Raw genomic sequence first — 22,519 nt, forward strand, 5'->3', positions numbered from 1 at the left:
TTTTTCCTTATATGAAGCAAAAATCTTCAGTTTTCACTAGTTTTTTCTTAGGTCTGCCCTCAGGGACCAAGCAAAACAAATCTAATTCCTTTTTCACACTTCATCAGGTACTTAAAGGTAGCTATCATACTTTTTCTCCTCCCACTTCTATCCCCGTTTCACCTTAATTCTTTCCCCTGTTCAAGCTAAACATCCATAGTGTTCTTAATTTTTTTGGGGGCCACTAATAATAATTATTATAATTGTTAATTTATTTAAGAACACTATGGATGTTTAGCTTGAACAGGGAAAGAATTAAGGTGAAAGGGGGATAGAAGTGGGAGGAGAAAAAGTATGATAACTACCTTTAAGTAGTTGATGAAGTGTGAAAAAGGAATTAGATTTGTTTTGCTTGGTCCCTGAGGGCAGACCTAAGAAAATATTATAATAATGATATTATAATATAAATCATAAAATAATTTCCTCAAAATTTCCTTTTCATGGAGTAACAAATCAATAAAAATAAATTATGACCAGAATAAACCCGTATAGAATAAATACAAAATCATTATATACAGGGTAGCAAGATAGGCTTTGTGTTGTACATGGTAGTTGATGTGCAACCTTTTTTTTTTTTTAATTCATTTTACTTTTCGACATTCACTTCCATAAAATTTTGAATTCCAGATTTTCTCATATTGTAAAGTTATATTGTAAAGAAGACTTAGAACCAATGGGAGGAACCAAGAGAAAGAAGAAACAAACAAACAAAGGACAGCAAATAGTGTGCTTTGATCTGCATTCAGACTCCATAGTTTTTTTCTGGATGTGGATAGTATTTTCTATCATGAGTCTTTTGGAGTTATCTCAGCTCTTTACATTGCTGAGAAGAGCTAAGTCTATCAAAGTTAGTCACCACATAATGTGACTGTTACTGTGTACAATGTTTTCCTGGTTCTGCTCACTTCATTCAGCATCAATTCATGTAAATCTTTCTAGGTTTTTCTGAAGTCTGCCTGCTCATTATTTCTTATTGAACAATAGTATTCCATTACATTCATATACCACAACTTGTTCAGCCATTCCCCATTTGATGGGCATCCCCTCAATTTCGAATTCTTGGCTATCATGAAAAGAATTGTTATAAATACTTTACATGGGTCCTTTTCCCACTTTTATGATCCCTTTGGAATATACACCTAGTAGTGGTATTGCTGGGTCAAAGTGTATGCACATTTTTATAGCCCTTTGGGCATAGTTCCAGATTGCCCTCCAGAATGGTTGGATCAGTTCACAACTCCACCAGCAATGCATTAGTGTTCTAGTTTTCCCAAATCTTCTCCAACATTTATCATTTTCCTGTTTTGTCATGTTAACCAATCTGGTAGGTATGATGTGGTACCTCAGAGTTGTTTTGATTTGCATTTTTCTAATCAGTAGTGATTTAGAGCATTTTTTCATATGACTATAGATTTAATTTCTTCAATTGATGTGTAATCTTGAAACAAAGTAAGGGAATCTGTGAAGCAGAGATGAGGAAAGAGTATATTCGTAGGGCATAGCTAGTATAACAAAGGCCTGGAGACAGCAAAAAGAGTGCTCAAGAACAAAGACAAATTTAACTTGGCTGGACCTTAGAATGCAAAAAAGAGGAGCTATTTATAAGACTAGGGAAATAAGTCTTCTTGTGATGTTTCCTTTCCCAGTGGTGTAGGATTTTTGTGGAAGATTTTACCCTCCATGTATGAGGATAAAAGATGATTCTGATGTTTTATTTTCCCTTGTGTAGGGAAAGCTAGGTTGCACAGTGGATTTTGTGCCTAACTTAGATTCAGGAAGACCTAAGTTCAAATCCAGCCTATAATACTTTCATTCATTCATTCATTCATTTGTATAAATTTGGCTTAGTTTCCTATATATTTGAGAATTAGGCCTTTATCAGAGAAACTTACAAAGAAATTTCCCCAGTTTCCTGTTTTCCTCCTAATTTTGGCTACATTAGCTTTGTACGAAATATTTTAGTTTTGTGTAATCAAAATTATCTATTTTAGTTCTTATAATGGTCATAAACTATTCTTTTATTCATAGATCTGACAGGTTCATTTTCCCATGGTTCCCTAATTTGCTTATGATATCACTCTTTATGTGTAAAACATTTTTCCATTTTGACCTTATCTTGCCATACAGTGTGAGATGTCATTCTATGCCTAGTTTCATCCAAACTGCTTTCCAGTTTTCCCAGTAATTTTTGTCAAATGGTGAATTCTTACCCCCAAAACTTAGGTCATTAGGTATATCAAATTCTAGATTACTGTGGTCTTTTTCTACTGTGTATTCTGTATCTAATCTATTCCATTGATATACCACTCTTTTTCTTAGTCAGTACCATATTGTTTTGATAATTACTGCTTTGTATTATAGTTTGGAATCTGGTACTGTTGGGTTGCCTTCCTTAGCTTTTTTTTTTCATTTATTCCCTTGATATTTTGAGCTTTTGTTCTTTCAGATGAATTTTGTTACTGTTTTATCCAGCTCTATAAAAATAATTCTTTGGTAGTTTGATTGGTGTGGCAATGAATAAGTAAGCTAACTTAGGTGGAATTGTCATTTTGGTATATTGGCTTGGCCTAACCATATGCAATTAATATTTCTTCAATTGTTTAGTTCTGTCTTTGTTTCCGTAAAAAATGTTTTGCAATTGTGTTCATATAATCCCTGGGTTTGTCTTGGCAGATAGACTTTCAAGTATATTTTTTGTAGTTTTTTTAAATGGAATTTTTCTTTCTATCTCTTCCTGATGGGTTTTGTTGGTAGATGTAGAAATGCTGATGATTTGTATGGGTTTATTTTGTATCCTGTAACTCTGCTAAAGTTGTTAATTGTTTCAGCTTGTTTTTTGATTGATTCTCTAGGGTTCTCTATGTATACCATCATGTCATCTCCAAAGAGTGATAGTTTTGTTTCCTCACGGCCTATTTTTATTCCTTTGATTTCTTTTTCTTGTCTTATTGTTATATCTAACATTTCTGATATTGAGTAATAATGGTGATATTGGACATCCTTGCTTCACTCCTATCTTCTTAGGAAAGCTTCAGGTTTATCCCTCTTACAGATAATGCTTGCTCTTCATTTTAGATAGATACTGCTTATCATTTTATGAAAGGCTTCATTGATTCTTATATTTTCTAGTGCTTTTAATAGGAATAGGTATTGTATTTTGTCAAAGGCTTTTTCTGCATCTATCAAGATGTTCATATGATTTTTGTTGGTTTTGTTATTGATATTGTCACTTATGCTGATAGTTTTCCTAATATTGAACCACTCCTGCATTCCTGGTATAAATCCCACATGGTCACAATGTATGATCTTTTTGATGTATTGATGTAATCTTATTAGTATTTTATTTAAAATTTGTGCATCGATTTTACTTAAAGGAAATTGGTCTGTAGTCTTCTTTCTCTATTTTTGTTCTCCCTGGTTCAAGTATTAAAGCCGTATTTGTGTCATAAAAGGAATTTGGTACTACTCCTTTATCTGTTTTTTCAGATAGTTTCTATGATATTGGGATTAATTGTTCCTTAAATGTTTCTTAGAATTCACGTGTAAATACATCTGTTCCTGGGGACTTTTTTTCCTTAGGGAACTCATTGATAGCTTCTTCAATTTCTTTTTCTAAGATAGGGTTATTTAATTATTTTATTTCCTTTTCTGCTAATCTGGGCAGTTTTGTTTTTTGTTTTGTTAAATATTCATCAGTTTTATTTATGTTGTTTTACTAGCAAATAATTGGGCAAAATAACGCCTAATAATTGCATTAATTTCATCATTTAGTGGTACATTTAACTTCTCATTTTTTATACTAGTAATTTGGTTTTCTTTTTTAAAATAAAATTAATCATTTTTTTTCAATTTTGTTCGGTTTTTTCCCCCTAAAACCAGGTTTTAGTTTTATTTAGTAGTTCATTTTTTTTTTTACTTTAAATTTTATTAATCTCTTGTTTGATTTTCAGGATTTGTATTTTGGTACTTAATTGGAGATTTTTAATTTGTTCTTTTTCCAGTTTTTTTTAGTTGCATGTCTAATTTATTGATCTGCTCTTTCCTTTATTGATATAAACATTTAGGAATATAAATTTTCCTCTAAGTGCTGCTTTGGCTATATCCAACAAATTTTTTGAATGTTTTCTCATTGTTGTCATTCCCTTTAATTAAATTATTGTTTCCGTGATATCATTCTTTAGGATTAGTTTACTTAGTTTCCAATTAGCTTTTAATCTATGCTTCCACAGTCCTTTACTGAATGTAATTTTCATTGCATTATTATCTGAAAAGGGTGCATTTAATATGTCTACTTTTCTGCATTTGGTTGTGAGGCTTTTATGCCCTAATACATGGTCCAGTTTTGTGAAGGGTGTCATGTATAGCTGAGAAAAAGCTTTCCTCCTTTCTTTTCCCATTCATTCAGTTTTCTTCTGAGGTATATCATATCTAACTTTTCTAAGATAACCTCTATTCATCTCCTTGACTTCTTTCGTAATTACTTTATGGTTAGATTTATCTAGCTCTGGGAGGGAAAAGTTGAGGTCCTCCACTAGTATAGTTTTACTGTCTATTTCTTCCTGTAATTAATTTAACTTTTCATTTAAGAACTTGGATGCTATACCATTTGGTGCATATGTTTGGAATTGATATTACTTGTTTGCCTATGGTTCCTTGCTAATCCCTTTTCATTACATCTGGTTTTGTTTTTGCTTTGTCTGAGATCATGATTGCTACCCCTACCTTTTCTACTTCAACTGAATCACAATAGATTCTGCTCCACCCCATTATTTTAAGTCTGTGTGTGTCTCTGTTTTTCAAGTGTGTTTCTTGTAAACAACATAGGCTTTGAATTCTGGTTTCTAATTCATTCTGCTGTCCACATGTTTTCTAGGTGAGTTCTTCCCATTGACATTCAAAGTTATGAAGTCTATCCATTTCCCTCCATCCTATTTTCTTCTGTTTATCCTTTTCTCTCTTTTTTATCCTGTACCTCCTTTAAAGTTTGTTTTGATTCTGACTACTGCCTTCTTTTATCTTCCCTCATTTTATTAACTATCCCTTTTCTTATATCCCCTTTCCCTCCAATTCCCCTATTGTATAAGATAGATTTTTGTTGCCAATTGAGTGTGTGTGTGTGTACATTTAACATATATATTTTTTTCCTTTTTTGAACCAATTAAATGGGAATGAGCATTTATTAAATACCTACTATATTTTTGGTTGTAACTCCAGCTCTTTTGCCTTCTAAAATACCATATTTCAAGCCCCTTTGATCTTTTAATGTGGTAGCTGCTAAATCTTAAGTAATCCTGACTGTGGCTCAGTGGTATTTGAATGGTTTCTTTCTTGCTGTTTGAAGTAAACTGTTTTACCTGGGAGCTCTGGAATTTGGCTATAATATTCTTGGGAGTTTTCATCTTGGGATTTCTTTCAAGTGGGAATTAGTGGATTCTTTCAATTTCTATTTTACCTTCTGGTTTGAGGATCTCTGCATAATTTTCCTTCATAATTTCTTGAAATTTGGTATCAAAGCTTTGTTTTTGATCATGGCTTTCAGGTAGTACTATAATTCTTAAATTTTTTCTTCAGTGTATTTTCCAGATCAGTTGTTTTTCTGATGAGATATTTCACATTTTCCTTTGTCTCTGTTTTATTAATTCTTGATGTCTCAAGAAATAAGACATCACTTGGAGTCACTAGCTTCCACTTGCCCAGTTCTAATTTTTAAAGAATTATTTTCTTCAGTGAACTTTTGTATCTCTTTTTCTCTTTGGCCAATTCTGCTTTCATCAGTGAATTTTTGTACCTCCTTTTCCATTTGACCAATTCAATTTTTTAACATATTATTTTCTTCGAATATTTTTTGTGCCACTTTTACTAAGCTATTCATTGTCTTATTTTCCTAATTTTCCTCTACCACTGATTTTGAAAATCATTTTTTTTTTTTTGCTTTTTCCAGGAATTCCTGTGTCCAGTTCACATTTTTCTTTGAGGCCTTTGCTTATAGCTGTTTTGACTTCATTGTCTTCTGAGTTTGTTTCTTGATCTTCCTTGTCAAGATAGTAGATGTTTATGGTTCAGTTGTTTTTTTGTTGTTTGCCCATTTTCTCATCTAATTTCTTGATTTGGAACTTTGTGTTAAAGTTGGGCTCTGTTCCTGCCATGGGGAGTACTTGAGGGAGAGTACCATCTCAAACTTCTGGCTTTTTGAACTACTGATTTCAGTGCTAGTTCTAGGTGTTTGGAAGTGTTTGGTGCTTCCAAGGTGGTGTGATCTAGGGAGAGAGATGGTCATTGCTTTCTTGGTCTTCACTCCAGGCCTTACCCAGTCCTTTGGATTGCAATTTGGTATTGCTCCTCAGGGTCTCTCCTCCATTGGAACCCTCAGAACTCCCACTTCCTCTTGATCAAAAGTGCTCCTCTCTGCCCTTGAACAATGACCCAGAAGTGGGTATATGTGATGGAGTTGCCACACTGCTTTTGGTTCTGTGTCCTGTGCTAACAAGGGTTACCCCATAATCTGTTTCTGATCACTTGCCATGCCCCCTTAATATCTCCATCTTGAGCACTCCCGAAGCTCCTTCTACTTTTTTCTCCACTGGTGTTACATCCCAACAGGCTCTGGGCTAGCCCTGAGTCACAGATCTCTCTTTCCAACCTTCTAAGTTGTTTTGAACTGGAAGAATGTCTTAGTCTGACCTTTTATTGGCTCTGCCATCCCAGAATTTGAATTCAGGTGTTATTTTAAAGTTGTTTGGAGAGCTTGTCTAAGTGCTTCTGTGCTCTGGCATCTTGTCCTCACCCCCAGAAGTCCTGAGACACTTACTAACTTTGTAACCCTGGGCAAGTCACTCATTCTCTGTCTGCCTCAATTTCCTCCAGTGTAAAATGGTTTTAACAGTAATATTTATCTCTAGGATTGTTGTGAGAATGAAATAATATTCATAAAGTATTTTACAAACCTTAAAGCACTGTATAAATGCTAGTTGTTATTTTGTTTTTCTTTCCTAGTTATGTACTTCGCCATTTGAATTATTATTCCTTCCTGGTGTTGTATTACAAAAGAACAATTGGGTCATATTTACATAGTTCTGATTATCCCGAATATATCACACTAAATCTGGATTAGCTGTGGTATCGAGGAGGAGGGGACCCTTATCATATAAGGAAAAACTTTTGAATAGTTAAAATGATTAGTGCAAAAGTGAAATTGATTTTCTCTCATTTGAAGTCTTAAAGAAAAGGCTAGATTTTTTGATATACTTTTGGAAATATTGTAGAAAGATTTTTTTCTATTATGTATTGGTTTACATAGTTGTGGAAATATATTCTATGATATGTTGTGCTCTGATTCTGAAGCCTGACATATAGACTGTCCATAATATGACTTCCATCTACCTCTGTACTTTTTCTCGTACTACTCACATCTGGGCAAAGAAATATATGATAGTATGACAGCATATGATTGCAAGTGGTTATGGCCAGATCAAGTGAATGTTTTTTATGGGATAATAATAATAAACAGTTAGCATGTTTATATCACTTAAAGGTTTACAAAACACTTTTCAAATATTATTTTATTTTTTTTATTATTATTATTATTATATTTTATTATTTTAATATCCTCAGCACTGGGAGTTAGGTTCTATGAGGCAACAGAGAATTAGATACTTATTTATGTAGGGATAGACACCTAGTAAAGTGTCTTAGGCAGGATTCAGCCCCAGTTCTTTCCATCTCCAGATCCAGCACTATCCACTGTGCTTCCCAGCTGTACAAATGGGGAAGACACAGGCATATTTGTAAGCAGAAGGGAAGGAACCATTACGTAGGGAGAGGTTAAAAATAAGAATGGAGTTGCTAGTGTGAGCAGTCTGCTGGAGAAAAAGTGAAGGAACAAGTACCCAGGGTTCATGTAAAGATTTTGACTTTGCAAGTAGAGCTATTTTTCATCTAAGACTATAGTGAATGAATAAATGAATCAATGTAAAACCATTAATTAAGTACTTGCCAAGCACTTGGAAATGTAAGAGTACATTTCAGGAAAGAGACTAGGGTCAGGTATATGGAGGAGGGAATCATTTCCATAGCTTTAGTTACTAAACCCATTGGAGTTGCTGAGGGCACCAAGAGAGAATGTAGCAAGAGAACAGAAGAAGGCCTGGAAGGAGCCTTGGGACTCTTCTGCAGTTGGGGTTATGTGATAAGGATGATGAATTAGCAAAGGAGAAAAAAAAAATTAAAAAAGAGAAAGAAAGAAAGAAAAAAGAAAAGGGGCAGCTAGGTGGCACAGTAGATAGAGCAACAGCCCTGGATTCAGGAGGACCTGAGTTCAAATGTGGCCTCAGACACATGACACTGGTTGTGTGACTCTGGGCAAGTCACTTAACCCCAATTGCCTCGCAGAAAAGAAAAAAAAAGAATTAGCAAAAGAGAAAAAAGAAATGTCATTGGATAAGATGAGAACCAGGAGAGAATAAACTCACAAAACACAAACAAAGAAGAGAGGATATCCATGAGGAACTAGTGGTCAACAGTTTTAAATCATGCAGAATCAAGATTGTTGTTTAAACAAAGGGCAGCAGCTTTTTTATGAGGAGTGGGGGGATCATGAGAAGTTTTATTGATATGTTTTGTTTTTATATTATAACCATTTACAGATTATTCCTACTTCATGAGAGGTCTCTTGTAACAAAGTAAATCCTAATAATAAAGAGAACTCATCTGAAAGTGTATGCAGCAATTCACATTTGTACTAGGTCGTTTCCTGCCCCTTTCCCCACTTTAACTGCAAAGTATATAATCAATCTGATATTAATGTTGACCATCTGGTGTTGTTTATGTGTAGAGTTACCTTTTAGGTTGTAGAAAAAGAGTGCTTTGAACAGCAGATTTTCTTGACAAACCTATCAGTCTCTGCCTTGCTTCATTTTGTACTCCCAAGGCCAAAGTTGCCTATTATTCCAGTTATCTTTTGATTTCCTATTTTAGCATTCCAATTCCCTATGATGGTTGTGAAATCTGTTTTTGATGTTCTTTCTACATGTTGTAGGTCTTCATAGAACTGATTAACTTTGGCATCAGTGGTTGGAGCATAGACTTGTATTACTGTGATATTCAACAATTTGTTTTGGATTTGAACAGATATCATTCTGTCATTTTTGAGATTATACCCCAGTACTGCTTTTCTCATCGTTTTATTGACTATGAGTGCTATTCCATTTTTTCTAAGGGATTCTTGCCCAACAGTAGTATAAGTATTTTCACTTGCTTAAAAATAATTATTTATCAGTGCTAGATGATCACATATTAGACAAAAATATAACTGCAGAGACTCCTTGTGGAATACTGATTGTTTACTCTGGGTATCCTGTTTACTTTCAGCTGTTCAGTTATGGGAGGGGTGTCTTATCTCTGTCACCAACTGGATATCACCTGTAAATTACGAGTATCTAGTAGACCTCACCATCTATAGGGATTTTCTCTTGAACTTGAAGTCTCTGCGAGATCTTCTCCATCACACTGGACAGTACTGGAACATATACCTCCCTGTTTTTTTCCTTCCCTAATGTTTATGATGAGAGCATCATTGAACAAGCTCCTGTCTATTATCAGGTAATCTTGAATGATTTGGGGACAGGATAAGCCTTTTTTGGAGAAGAGCCTTAAAGGCAGTAATTTGCTGTATTGAATCAAAAGCTTTATTTATAATCAAAAACACCAAACAGAAAAGTGTCTTTTTTTCCTGAATTTTTTAGTTGCTTACATAATGGTAAAGATGATAGTCTATCGTAAAATTATGCTTTAAAAAGTTTACATGTTTCCTGATAGTAGTCTTAATTGAGAGCCTTGTATATATATATATATATATATATATAAATGACTCTCTAAACTATTGTATAGGTAGACTGTAGATTGTTAGTTTTTTCTTTTTGCTTAAATAGCTCTCTCTCCATATATATAATTAAAGTGCCTTTAATAATAGATGGTATTATAAACTTAATACTATAAATGACTATAATAGTTATAAAACTTTAATAGATATTTTTTGCTTTTACATTACCTATATTTCCTCATCAGTCTTTCCTCCCTACCTTCTCCCAGAAATCCCTTATAACAAAGACTAAAAAAAAAAGAGAATAAAAATCAAGAAATTCAACACATCATTAACTCTCAGATTATCTGTGGTGTTCCAGACTCATATTCCCTAACCTTGCAAAGAAGGGAGGATACACTTTCCTATAGCTCTTTTTTTTTTAGAGTAAGCTTGCTCATTATAATTTCATAGCATTCAGTTTTGATTGTTTTGTTGTAATTTCCATTTTCATGATTGAACATCATTGTGTATATTGTTTTTCTGTTTCTGTTTACTTTGTTTTGCATTAATTCATATAACCTTTCCATGTGTTCCTGCATTTACAACATTCTACTATTTTACCTCTTATTAGCATTTGAAACTTTAACATGAAAGTTCTGGCGTAATGGCTCTGCTGTCCTTGATACTGAAAATATTTTGTTATAAAAAAATCTTTGCAGATCTTTTTCATTTTTCTTCTGTTTGTTTCCCTTTTTCCACTGCTACCCTTAGTCATCCTCAGGATGACATTGCTTAGTTTCTCTTAGGTCTCTCACCAAAATTTCTTTAAACTGGATTTACTCTCTTCTGCTTCTTTTTGTCTTATGAGATGATACTGTACATAAATGTCCAATATCCTTTTCCCCAGTTTTTATAAACAAGATTTGTTGGATTTCTTTTTTCCTGTATCAATTATGCCTTTGGCTGCCATCTCTTTTTACTTGGCAAGTTAGTCAAGTAACTAAAGGAAGCTTTTTAGATTCCCTTGCTTCCCTTCTTATGGCAATTATTTTACATAGGCTAAATTTTTGTATAATATTATTTATGTTGATATCATTTCTGCTGTTTATACTCATTTTTGATTATCAGTAACTCATTTAATTCAAGATTCAGGCATTTTCTCATTTTTCCATCTTATTCTGCTATTGGTGCATTAGCTGCACTTTTTTTCATAGGGTCTTTTACAAAATATTTATTATGAATAACACATAATATACCATGTTACTCAAGGTTTGAAAAAGTAGGAAAATAGTACATCCTGGAAAATATTAGATGAATTAGTTTGGTATTATTTCTTGGCAAATTTCTAGAATGTATTATTATGAACTTAGATCTTAGATCTTGGGAGTCTTGTCTAATCATTCAGATAATTGGTATAGAGCTTTTAGGACATTCAGAAGCCTTCTAGGACAGCTCTTTCCTTTTGCAGATTTGAGCCCATTTTCTGACTCTGGATCCTTATTTTTTTCCTGTTCACCACATTGTCATGTCTATAATTAATTGAGCATGTATTTATTAGGTATCTCCTGTATGCGAGACACAGAGAATATAAATATGAAGAATGAAACAATCTTTACCATCATTTCTAATGAGGGAAAATAAATAAAAATATATATATGTATATATATATGTACTGATGATTAAGTGAATGTTGTGTGGGTATGTTTATAAACAATATAATGAGTAAGAGTTAAGTTGTGGAAAACGAAGTTTATTTTTCTGGATTTGTAGATCAGGAAAGCAAAACAGAAATAAATTTTGGAGTTATCTTGTGACTGATGTGAAGGATAAGAAAGGAAGGTCATTTGCCTTCTTGCATATGTCAAGGAAGCCCCCTAACCTAAAAAACTTTATGAAGACTGTAATGGGACAAACCTGGTATCAGTAATAATCATGTCTGTCTTCAGGGGGAAAAGCTTACTTGTAAATAATAACTATTTTTATAGGTCATATTGATGGACATCTATTTTGGTATGGATCTGTGATGTCGTTGTTGTGAGTGAGGAAATTCTCTCACAGTACAGATTGGCACCTGCTGTGATATTTTTACTCTTAGAGAATTGACTGGGCCATTAAGAGAGATTAAGTGATTCTCCTAAGGTCATACAGTTGACATACAAGGTGGGAAAAGTCTTCCCAACTGTATCCACGATTCCACACTGTTTCTGTGTATTTACTGATGAAAAAAATTTGAGCAAAATACAAGTTCTATTTATTAATTTTGGGGGGCAGTTACAAAGTTTAATAGTATATAAGTAATATCTTTAAGAAGGCATAAAACATTTTAATTATTATTCTAGAATTTCTGATAATGCCTGCAAAAGGATTTTTCTCCCACATATTCTTAATTTGAAACACATATTTTTATCCGACTATATTCATGAAAAGTGTCCATTTATCAATGACCGAACTTTGTGCTTAGTGGGTACTAAATAAATGTTTGAATGAATGCCTTGTGATTAAATTGTATCTATGCTGAAGATTTCACTTGGTTTTCAGAGAATGTTATTTAGCCAAATGAATTCTTTGAAATTCCCTTTTTAATGTATTATCTTTTATAAAACCTATATTATTAATATAAAACACATAACTTATGAAGTTTATTTTTAATGTTTCATAAAAATATTAAAAATTATTTCTCTTTACTTTCATCCCTGGTAGTTTTATCTTACTACATTTTTCCTATCTTAGAATATGCTGCTTTTAAAATTTGCTCAACTTTTATTTTATTTAATGGCCATGTCCTTGGCACATTATGTATTCATTTAGCATAAAATCACTTATTTGAAATTTTTTTTTAACAGGAAGATAGTGATCCACCCATTCATGAAAGTCTCAGCATAGAAAATACATTATGGGCAAGCACGGTTGTTGCTTCAGGTGAGAAATATTTTGTGCATTTACATTTTAATTCACATACAGAGATGGTGCAACAAGGGTGAAAGTGTGTATGGGTATGGGAGAGACCTTGATAGTGCATCTTCTGCTATTCTGCAAGACTTCATGCCATATTGCATTTACTTTGCTGCTATTTGCCTACTTCTGGAAAATGTAATGTAGCAGTCTGTTGTCTTGTCAGTTCTTATTAAAAGGTCAGCTTTGTTTTATTTTGTGGCAGCTAGCATAGTGTCAGTCACCTAGACTGCAGGGCTTCTTAAACTTTTCCCACTCACAACCCACTGCATTTCTTAAACTGTGAGTTGCAACTCCATGTGGGGTCACAACCCACAGTTTAAGAAACACTAGAGAATACTCAGTAAATGTTAGTTGGTGATTATAATCCCATATTAGTAATTTTATCAACTTCAGTTGCTTCTCAGCACTCAAGGGTGATATATTGCATTACTTTGTGTTCATCAATTAACATTAATTTTCTTAAAACACAAATTTTAGCATGTCATATCTCTACTTGTGAATGTAGAATGTTTTCCTAATGCTTATTGCATGAAATTTAAAACCCTCACATTAGTATTCCAGCTTTCTGTTGAATGGACTCTCTATGCCTAGTCATCCTGATTTTTTTTTATACTCCCCCTACCTTCCATTCTTCTTAGAACAGCTTCTTTTCTGTCTCCTACACAAATCGCACTTAGTGTTTTCCTATGTACATTTGTTCATGCTGATCTTAGGCTTTTCTCATTTTTCTTCTTTACCATCTTCTCCATGAATTTTTCTTTAATTAACATCACCCCATAATAATATTTAGACTCACAGAATCAAATGTCTGAAATTGAGAGAGGCCTTACAGGTCGTTTGGTCCAACCTTCTCATTTTATAGATGGGGAAACTGAGGTCCATAGTGGTTGAGTGACTTCCCTAAGGTCTCATAGATATTAAGTTAAGAGAACTGAGGTTTGAACTCATGTCCTATAATAACAAATTCCATGCTCCTTCTGTTATATCAGACTGATTTTTCTTGTCTGAATTTCAAAGTCAATAATGGAATGCATAAATTTTGAGATTTCAATGAAATCTCTCATTACTGAGCTTAATTCACCTATAAATTTTGATAGTCATTAGAAAATCTCTTAAACCAGAGTTGTCATACATGAAGCCCTGAGTGTGATAGAACAAAATTAAAATGTAATTGGGGTTTACAAAATAAATAAAAATACAGTAGAACACAATGTTAATATGTGGCTTTCTAAGTAAGTATGTGGCTCACATGGTTTAGTGGTCCCTGTTTCTATTTGAGTTTGACTCTACTGCCCTAAACAGTTAATTATAAATACTATAAATAATTTTCTTTCTCCCTAATCATAACATAAACAATAAAAATTGCATTCAAGCTTATTTACCAGCAAATACACATTTATAGATAATCCATATTATATGCATCCTTTCTATGAGAGCAAGTTATTGAGTGTTTCCCCTAATACTTAAAACCTGGAATTTCGCATGAAGATTATGGTACCTAAAGCCGAATTGTGTTTTTGTTTGTTTGTTTGTTTGTTTGTTTGTTTTGGGACCTTATCAGGTAGCCCACTGTTAAATATTGAGTTAGACAAAAAGTGAGAATTTAGGATATATTTTACAAAGTTTTTCAGTCACGAAAAGTGCCTTTCTTCTTGCACTGGTAGTTTGGGTGTGGGGGGAGGGTCTGTTTTGTGTCTTTGTGTGTGTTTGTGTGTGTGTCTGTATCTGTGTCTGTGTGTGTACGACAGAGAAATATTTTATCAGCAAGTATTTCCTGAGCTGTCTCCTTTTACATAATACTTGTTATTAGAGAGAGCATACCCATATGAATTCTTATTTAATGTATACAAAAACCATATGTAATGGATGGGATAGATGTTGTTATCCCCATTTTAGAAGTAAAATCAGAGATGTTAAAGTTTCTTACCTAAGGCAATGCAGCTGTTAAATAGGACAGATAAGACTAGAACTCTAGTACCATGAGATAGAAAATGAACTATCCTCAAGTCAAATTATGTAGTTTACAATAGGTAAATAGGTAGAGTAGTGGATAGTGTTCTGCACTTGTTCAGAAGACCTGAGTTCAAATCCTGCTTCAGATGTTTACTTAGCTATATAATCCTGGGCAAATAAGCCTCTCTTAGCCTTAGTTTCCTTATGTGTAAAATAAGGGTGAAAATAGCACCTATGTCATAGGGTTATTATGAGGATCAAATGAGGTAAAGTATGTAAATCACTTTGTAAATCTTAAAATGCTATTAAAATACTAGTTGTTGTTGTTGTTGTTGTTGTTGTTGTTCTTATAGACCTCCTGTACTTCAGTATGGAGGCAAGATGAGGTATAAATTGCAAAGCCACAATCACTTGGAATTATAATACAGATGTCTGCTATGAACAGCTGTTTTATGTTGGACCAAATGTTTGCAGGTGAAAATGTGCACAGATATAGAGAAACAAAGATAAAAAACCATTTTTCTTGCCTAACCAATATGGAGATTATTTTCTTTCAAATTGATCCATTTGGTATCCAAGTTGATAGCAGAGGTATACCTCATTTAAGGCAATTTCTGTTTTCCTACTTGGTATTCTGACGTAACAGTAAAATCGAAACCCCCCCCACCCCACACCTGATTTTTTTCAGCTTCATTAATGCTGAATCATCTTACAAGGGCTTGGCAGACTGACTGATACACTAATAGATACTCTCGTCTGTATGCATTTAACTTCATGGAGAGAGATCATTGAGCATTTTCATTGGGTCCTTAGTGAAGTAATTAGCTGAACAGGGATGAGAAGTAAGTGAGACAACAGCCATACTCATGAGTTTCTCTCTCTGTCTTAAGTCCATCTTTCCATCCTTGGTAAGTAGACTTTGGAGTGGTGAGTAATTCAATTTGACTGGAACAGATTAAAAAGCATTGCTCTGAAAGAAAGCTGGAAAGGTACATTGTAGTCAATTTTTAAAGAACTTTGAATGCCAGGCTAAGGAGTTTGACTTTATTCCCGAGACAATCGGAACCCATTGAAGGGTTGTTTTTGTGTTTGTTTAAGCGGGAGAACTTAGGAATATTATTCAGATGGTTGTATGAAGAAGACCGCAATACTGATGGGAAAGGAACTAATATCTTTGATATAATGTGTTATCTTAAATAACATTCCTCCATGTAATATATTTTAAAGGTGACACTGAGTGTTTCACAGTTCTAGTGGGATATAGGCAACAAATTGTACCTTCTGCAAAACTGGAAAACCGATCCCGCTTTATTAGCTCAAGTGCCCCATATTGGCACATAAATTACATTATTAGTGATGTACTTTGCCAGCTTCCTGATATACAGGCCTGTTATCTTATCTTTCTTACCAGAAGGCATCACAGATCTAATGCCAAAAGGTGAGAAAACCAGTAATCCCTCTAAATATTTGCCAGTTATATGGTTATGCACTTTATACAATTGCCATTCACAGCTTCTATGTAAAAAAACCCTAAAACCTCTAAATGTTAAAAACAACAACAACAATTATCAGCTGTGGGAGCAAAAAGTATGTCAGAAAATCTTAGATCTATAAAGTGCAACTAATTATTGATTTAGTAAGTATTGGATAAGTGACTCAAAAGTGTTAGAACATTTACCTTGCCTTTATTATTGCCAAGTTTTTGACTCATTTCTACATTCATAGCATGTTTATAGCCTAAAAATATGCAAAATAGACTTAAATATATTGAGAACATCATAATATCCATTGTCTACATAGAAAACTGTATTCTCTGGAAAATAAAACCACTACCAATATTATCAGGACCATATAATACATGGCATTTTTACAGGAAATGATTTAGTTCCATTGTGGTTTTGCTAACCCTATAATCCATTATCATCTTTCTTAAATGGCAGTAAGTATGCCTTCCAAGTTAAAAGGGAAATGAACCAAAAAATCACTTGGTATACATAGATGACATCCAACTAGATGACTGCACCAAAAACACACATTAAACAGCTCTTTCATATTCTGGAATTTTCCTCCAAGGAAATTAATATATCATTTGGACTCAATAAATGTATGTACCAAGGAAAAATAGAAAGTGAAGCTTGAATCCAACGTTCACATTGAGCTGTAAAGAAAGGCACTACTTATGCTTACATTGTTCTCCTCCAGGCAAGATGTGTCTACTATAAAGCTATCAAAGGGAAAGCTCTGACTAAATACATTAATGGACTTACTGACATCCTTAAATCAAATCTAAATAGGAAATACTCATTTACAGTAATTAATACTTAGCCAATATCAGTCTTAATATACACTTTTATAGATGTAAAATGGACTATAGTAGATTTACAAAATATCCTAATAATTACTAATGCAATAATAACAAAACAGAGGGCTCATCAACATAAGGCAACTGTAGAAAGATTGACATTTCCTCTCTAAAGATAGGGGGAAGAAGCAGGAGAAGAAAACAAGTATTTATTAAGTGCCTACTATGTGCCATTCACATGCCAAGTGCTTTACAAATATTGTCTCATTTGATCCTCACAGCCACCCTGGGAGGAAATTTGCTATTATGATCCTCTTTTTACAGTTGAAGGAACTGAGGAAGGTAGAGTTTAAGTGATTTGACCAATGTCACACAGCTATTAAGTGTTCAAGACTGAATTTGAGCTCAGGTCTAAGTCCAGGCCTAGTACTCTTTCCACTGCACCACCTAACTGCCCACAAAGAAGAAGAGAATTAGTAGTCATTCTTGGAGCATGTGATAAACAAGTCAAAAATTTACAGAAATACTTTAGGAACAAGTGGTTATTAATTCACTGCACAAGAGCTAACTGATAACAGGTACATGGTGTTGTATTGTCAATCATAATCAAAAGTGTTTTATATCCAGATAGAACATATAGAAATGGTTAAAATCTAACAGTAAAATTAAAATATCCTTCATGGGTGGCCTCTACATAAACTCAGCTAACTTAACAAACACTTAACATACGGCTGAGTTCTAGGAATATCTTTATAGAAATTAAGAGATTTATGATATAATTAAGTGCCAGGTGATCACAATCAGAAATACAGGATTAGTCTTAAAGAGGCTGGATTTTCTGATTCATGAAGACTTTTTCAAGAAATGCACCTCACAGTATTCTACCAAACAATTTTCACTTACCTAGCATGTTATAATTTGATGCTTAGAATAAAATGGTTATTAGAATTAAACATCAAATTTTTGCTATCATGGACTAGCAGATAACAAATTCCCAGACTACAGAAATAGAACTCAAATTATCCTTGAAAACTCTGCAAGTTAACCATACTAATATTGGGGGATTATCACAGACATGACTGTTGCCCACAGTCACCTGAATATAACTTTGATCAATTAAAAACTTATGAACAGTATTTTTAATAGTTGTAATAGTTGTAATCTCTAAACTACTTGAAACAAAAAACTTTCAAAATATAGAGGCCTAACAAGCGAAATCAAAATTATGTGGGTACAAGGTAAAGTACCAGTCATCCTGTCTACTACTGGGTGTTTTACCAATGGTACTTTGACTGAGCCTATAAAAGAAGAACTTGAAGCTTAATTATTTTATGTATCTATAAAAATTAGTGATTTTGTCTACTTGTTTAGTAGTATGTAGCTGATTGAACATAAGAGTAACAGGATAGTGACTTTTCCCCAGGGTTGTTTCTAGCTCAGCTTTTTTGAACAGTATGAAAATAGTAAAATAATGATAATAATAATAATAAAAACTACACCTTCAAAGCACAAACTGTCATCCCTGCCTCTATGGTAAGGCAGAGCAAAAGCAGAGAAACACCAGACAGGTTGATGTACAATGAGGATTTTGAATTCATTGTGACCACTGTGGTAGCTCTGGAATTTTGGCAGGAACCCTTAAACATTGGCACATTGAGTCCTGGCTATCCAACTGATTAGGTTACCACCTTAGTGTGATCAGAGTCAAAGAAATATATGAGGCAACATAGAATTCCAAGGTGGCTCTACTCAAAACCATAGTAATTCTCAGCTTAACATGGAATATAAAAGATTTATGTGGTGCTCCTTTGTATTCTTGTACCACGAGAACAAAAGATTCAGTGCAATGAATCAGAAATATTAATATCCCTCCTGCTGGAAATACTTCATTAAAGATTGTGATGACCATGAAAACAGACTGGAAGTGGCTGTGAGATAGGCTGACAGTAAGGCTTTGATTATTTGCCCATATTATATCCATACAATCCAAAATATTTTACCAGTTGTGTGTATGTTTCATAATTGGTTTTGCGTCATTATTGGAACATGTGATAAACACATTAAAAGCTTACAGAAATATTTTTTAAAGAGTCAGATATCACTTCAGTGATTGATAGTAGACACTTTTAATAGGCACATACCATTGGATTTAATATATGTAACCAAAAGTACTTTGCCTCTAAATGGAGCCAGTAAAATGGCTAAGATTGAAGAGTGGAATTAAAAGTGGGTGGTATCCACAGGAGCAATATAATCAAAAATGTATCGAGAAAGAAGCATCAGACAAATGGCTGATTACAAATTTGTCTATGGAAATACAGAGGCTTATAATGTCAATTCAGGACCGCATTATTACCACCAGAAATTATAGAAGCATTATTCTTGAGGAGCTTGTTTATTAGAATCTTTTACTTCCTTCAAGGCCCAGTTTCAGTACCACCTTCTGCTTAAAGCCTTTACTAATTGACCTAGTTACTAATTCTGCCTTTCAAAATTATCTTTTATTTTTATATGTTATACATATATTTACATATGTACATGCTTACTTTTTTTTTTCATATTTGTATTTGTATCCCCTGAACTTACTTCCAAGTCTGGCCCCATAATACACTGCATTCTAGCTATTTTGTGGTATTACCTTCAGTTTTATATCTTATTTTTCTAAGCCTTTCTCACTTCTGTGCCTTTGTTCCCACTATTCTCTATGACTGAAATACTAAGTCAGTCTGTCTACCTGTTGGAATAAGTAAAGAAATAAAAATATCTCATCCTGCCTCTTGAAACCATTATCTCTGTCAGGAGGTGGGTAGCATAATTTAGATTCAGGCTCTGGAATTGTAGTTTGTACTTTTATTGACCAGAATTATCAGTTCAAAGTTGCCGTTTTTTAAAATAATGTTGTTAGTGCACAAACTATTCTAATGATTCTGTTCACTTCATTTTGCCTGAGTTCTTAAAAGTCTTCCCAGGCGTCTCTGAAACTGCCCAGTTTATCATTTCATTTTAACACAATAATATTTCACTACATTCATATACCATAGCTTGTTTTACCATTCTCCAGTAGACAGAAACTTCCTTACTTTTCAGGTCTTTGCCACTTCAAAGAAAATTGCTATACATATTTTTGTACCTGAGTCCTTTTCCTTTTTCCTTTTTCTCTTTGAGGTATAGTTGGGTCAAAGGGCATGAACAAGTTTAGTTTTAATTTTGTTGTTATTGTTTTGTTTTGTTTTTGTTTTTTTACTTTGGAGGGGTTGGAGGAGGTGAAAGGGATGGGAGGCAAGGTATAGTTCTAAATTGTTTGCCAAAGCAGCGGGAACAATTCAAAGCTGTATCACCGGTGCATTAGTATACCTGTTTTTTCTATAATCTCTGCAGTATTTGCCATTTTCCTTTTTTGTCATCCTCATGAGGCTGATGGCTGTGAATGGAAACTTTAAGAGGTACTTTGATGTATATTTTTCTAATTATTTCATATTACTATCAATAGATTAGATTTCTTCCTTAGAAAACTGCTAGTTCTCCTTTGACCACATATCTGTTGGAGAATGGATCTTGTTCTTAAATTTTTAATTAGTTCCTTATGTATGTTGGGTATAAGACTTTTTGGTATTAGAGAAACTTACTGGTAAGATATTTTACCAGATACCTGTTTCTTTTCTAAATTTAACTGCCATGGTTTTAATTTTACATAATAAAAATTGTCTTTTTTTTCTTCTGTGATCTTCTTTATCCCTTATTTGGTCATCAACTTTTTCCCTGTATGTAGTCCTCAAAGATTACGTATTCCTTGCTTAGTGAGGTTTTTTTTTTTTGATGATATATCCTTTTATTTTTAAGTAATGTATTCATGTAGAGTACATCTGGCAATACAGTTTATAATGTTGGCCTACAGCTAATTTCTGCCAGTCTGTTTTTTAAATTTTCCTAGCAGTTTGTGTCATGAGTTCTTACCTCAGTAGCTACAGTTTTTTGTTTTTAATCTAACAGTGTGCTATTATTGTGTGTGTTTTCTTTTTATGTTATATATCGAATCCGTTCCACTAATTTACCTCTCTATTTTTAAATTACAACCAAATAGGTTTGATCATCATTGCTATGTACTGTAGTCTGAGATTTGTACTGCTATACTCCCTTCCATTATTTCCCTTTATGTTCTTGACCTTTGTCCTTCTATGTGACTTTCATCATTATTTTGCATAGTTTTATAAAAGAATTCTTTGGTAGTATGATTGGCATAGCACTAAATAAGTCTGTTAATTTAGGTAGTATTGTCGTTTTTATTATATTGGCCAAGCCTACCCAAGAATAGTGAATATTTCTCCAATTATTAAGTCTTTATTTTGATGAAGAGTGTTTTACAGTTGTGTTCATATAATCCCCTTATGTGTCTTGGTAAATTTCCAATTATTTTATATATCTGTAATTATTTTTAAAGAAACTTCTCTTTCTTTCTCCTCTAGATGAGGTTTGTTTTGTTTTGTTTTGTTTTTGGTAATATATGAAAGTGCTGTATGTAATCTGCATTTATTGTGTACTTGCAACTTTGCTGAATTGTTTTAATTTTGTTGACTCCTTGATATTCTCTAAGTAGACCATAATATCATCTGAAAAAGGCCTCTTTGTTTATTGCCTTTGTTTTTTTTTTCTTACTGCTGTAGTGCATTTCTAACACCATGTAAAATAATAGTGGTGATGAAGGGCATACTTAATTTATCGCTCATCTTATTGGAAAAACCTTCAATCTGTCTCTAGTACAACATACATACATACATACATAAATTATAGCTTGCTTTTATTTTTAGATAAATACTTTTCTTTCTCTACTTCGTCTCTCCTTGGTTTAAGTATCAAGACCATATTTTTAAATATAGGAGGATTTTGGAAGAGGTTTTCTCCCTGTTCTTGCAAACAATTAGAATTAGTTCTTTGAATATTTGATATCATTCACTTGTAAATCAACTTAATTCTGGAGAATTTTTTTCTTGGGAATTTATATTTGGCTTGATCAATTTCTTTTCCTGATATTGAACTATATAAACAATCTATTTTGTTGTTAACATAGGTCTTTTATATTTTTGTAAGTATTCATCTATGTCTTCAATATTATTAGATGTATTGGCACATAATTAGGCAGAATAGTTTCATGATAGTTACCCTTACTTTCTTTTCAGTTCTTTGCATTTTTGCTTTTTTATATTTTGGATATGAACAATTTATTTTCTAATTTAAACCAGACTAGTTAACCTTATCTATTTAATATATTTTCTAACACCAGCTTCAAAGTTTATCACTTGTGTGTGTTTGGAGGGTTGTTTTCGTTTTTTTGCTTTTAATTTTGTTAATCTCTTAGTTTTTTTCAGAATTTGTTCTGTAAAACATTTTAATTCATTGCTCTTGTAGGGTTTTTTTTTAGTTACATACCTGATTCATTGATTTATTCTTTTTGTATTTTGTTGATAAAAGCATTT

General features: G+C 33.1%; 1 protein-coding gene across 5 annotated transcripts in view; it reads left to right on the top strand.

Annotated features, from left to right (window-relative positions):
- ATP9B (ATPase phospholipid transporting 9B (putative)) overlaps nucleotides 1-22,519 on the top strand; it is a 450,228-nt gene that overhangs the window by 209,234 nt on the left and 218,475 nt on the right. For all 5 annotated transcript variants that reach the window (XM_027852394.1, XM_027852395.1, XM_027852396.1 and 2 more), the window contains exon 10: nucleotides 12,682-12,757. In XM_027852394.1, coding sequence (XP_027708195.1) covers nucleotides 12,682-12,757 — 76 coding nt within the window. The remainder of the gene's footprint in view (nucleotides 1-12,681; nucleotides 12,758-22,519) is intronic.

The sequence above is a fragment of the Vombatus ursinus genome, unplaced genomic scaffold, assembly GCF_900497805.2.
Source record: "Vombatus ursinus unplaced genomic scaffold, bare-nosed wombat genome assembly UNPS02009573.1, whole genome shotgun sequence".
NCBI lineage: Eukaryota > Metazoa > Chordata > Mammalia > Diprotodontia > Vombatidae > Vombatus > Vombatus ursinus.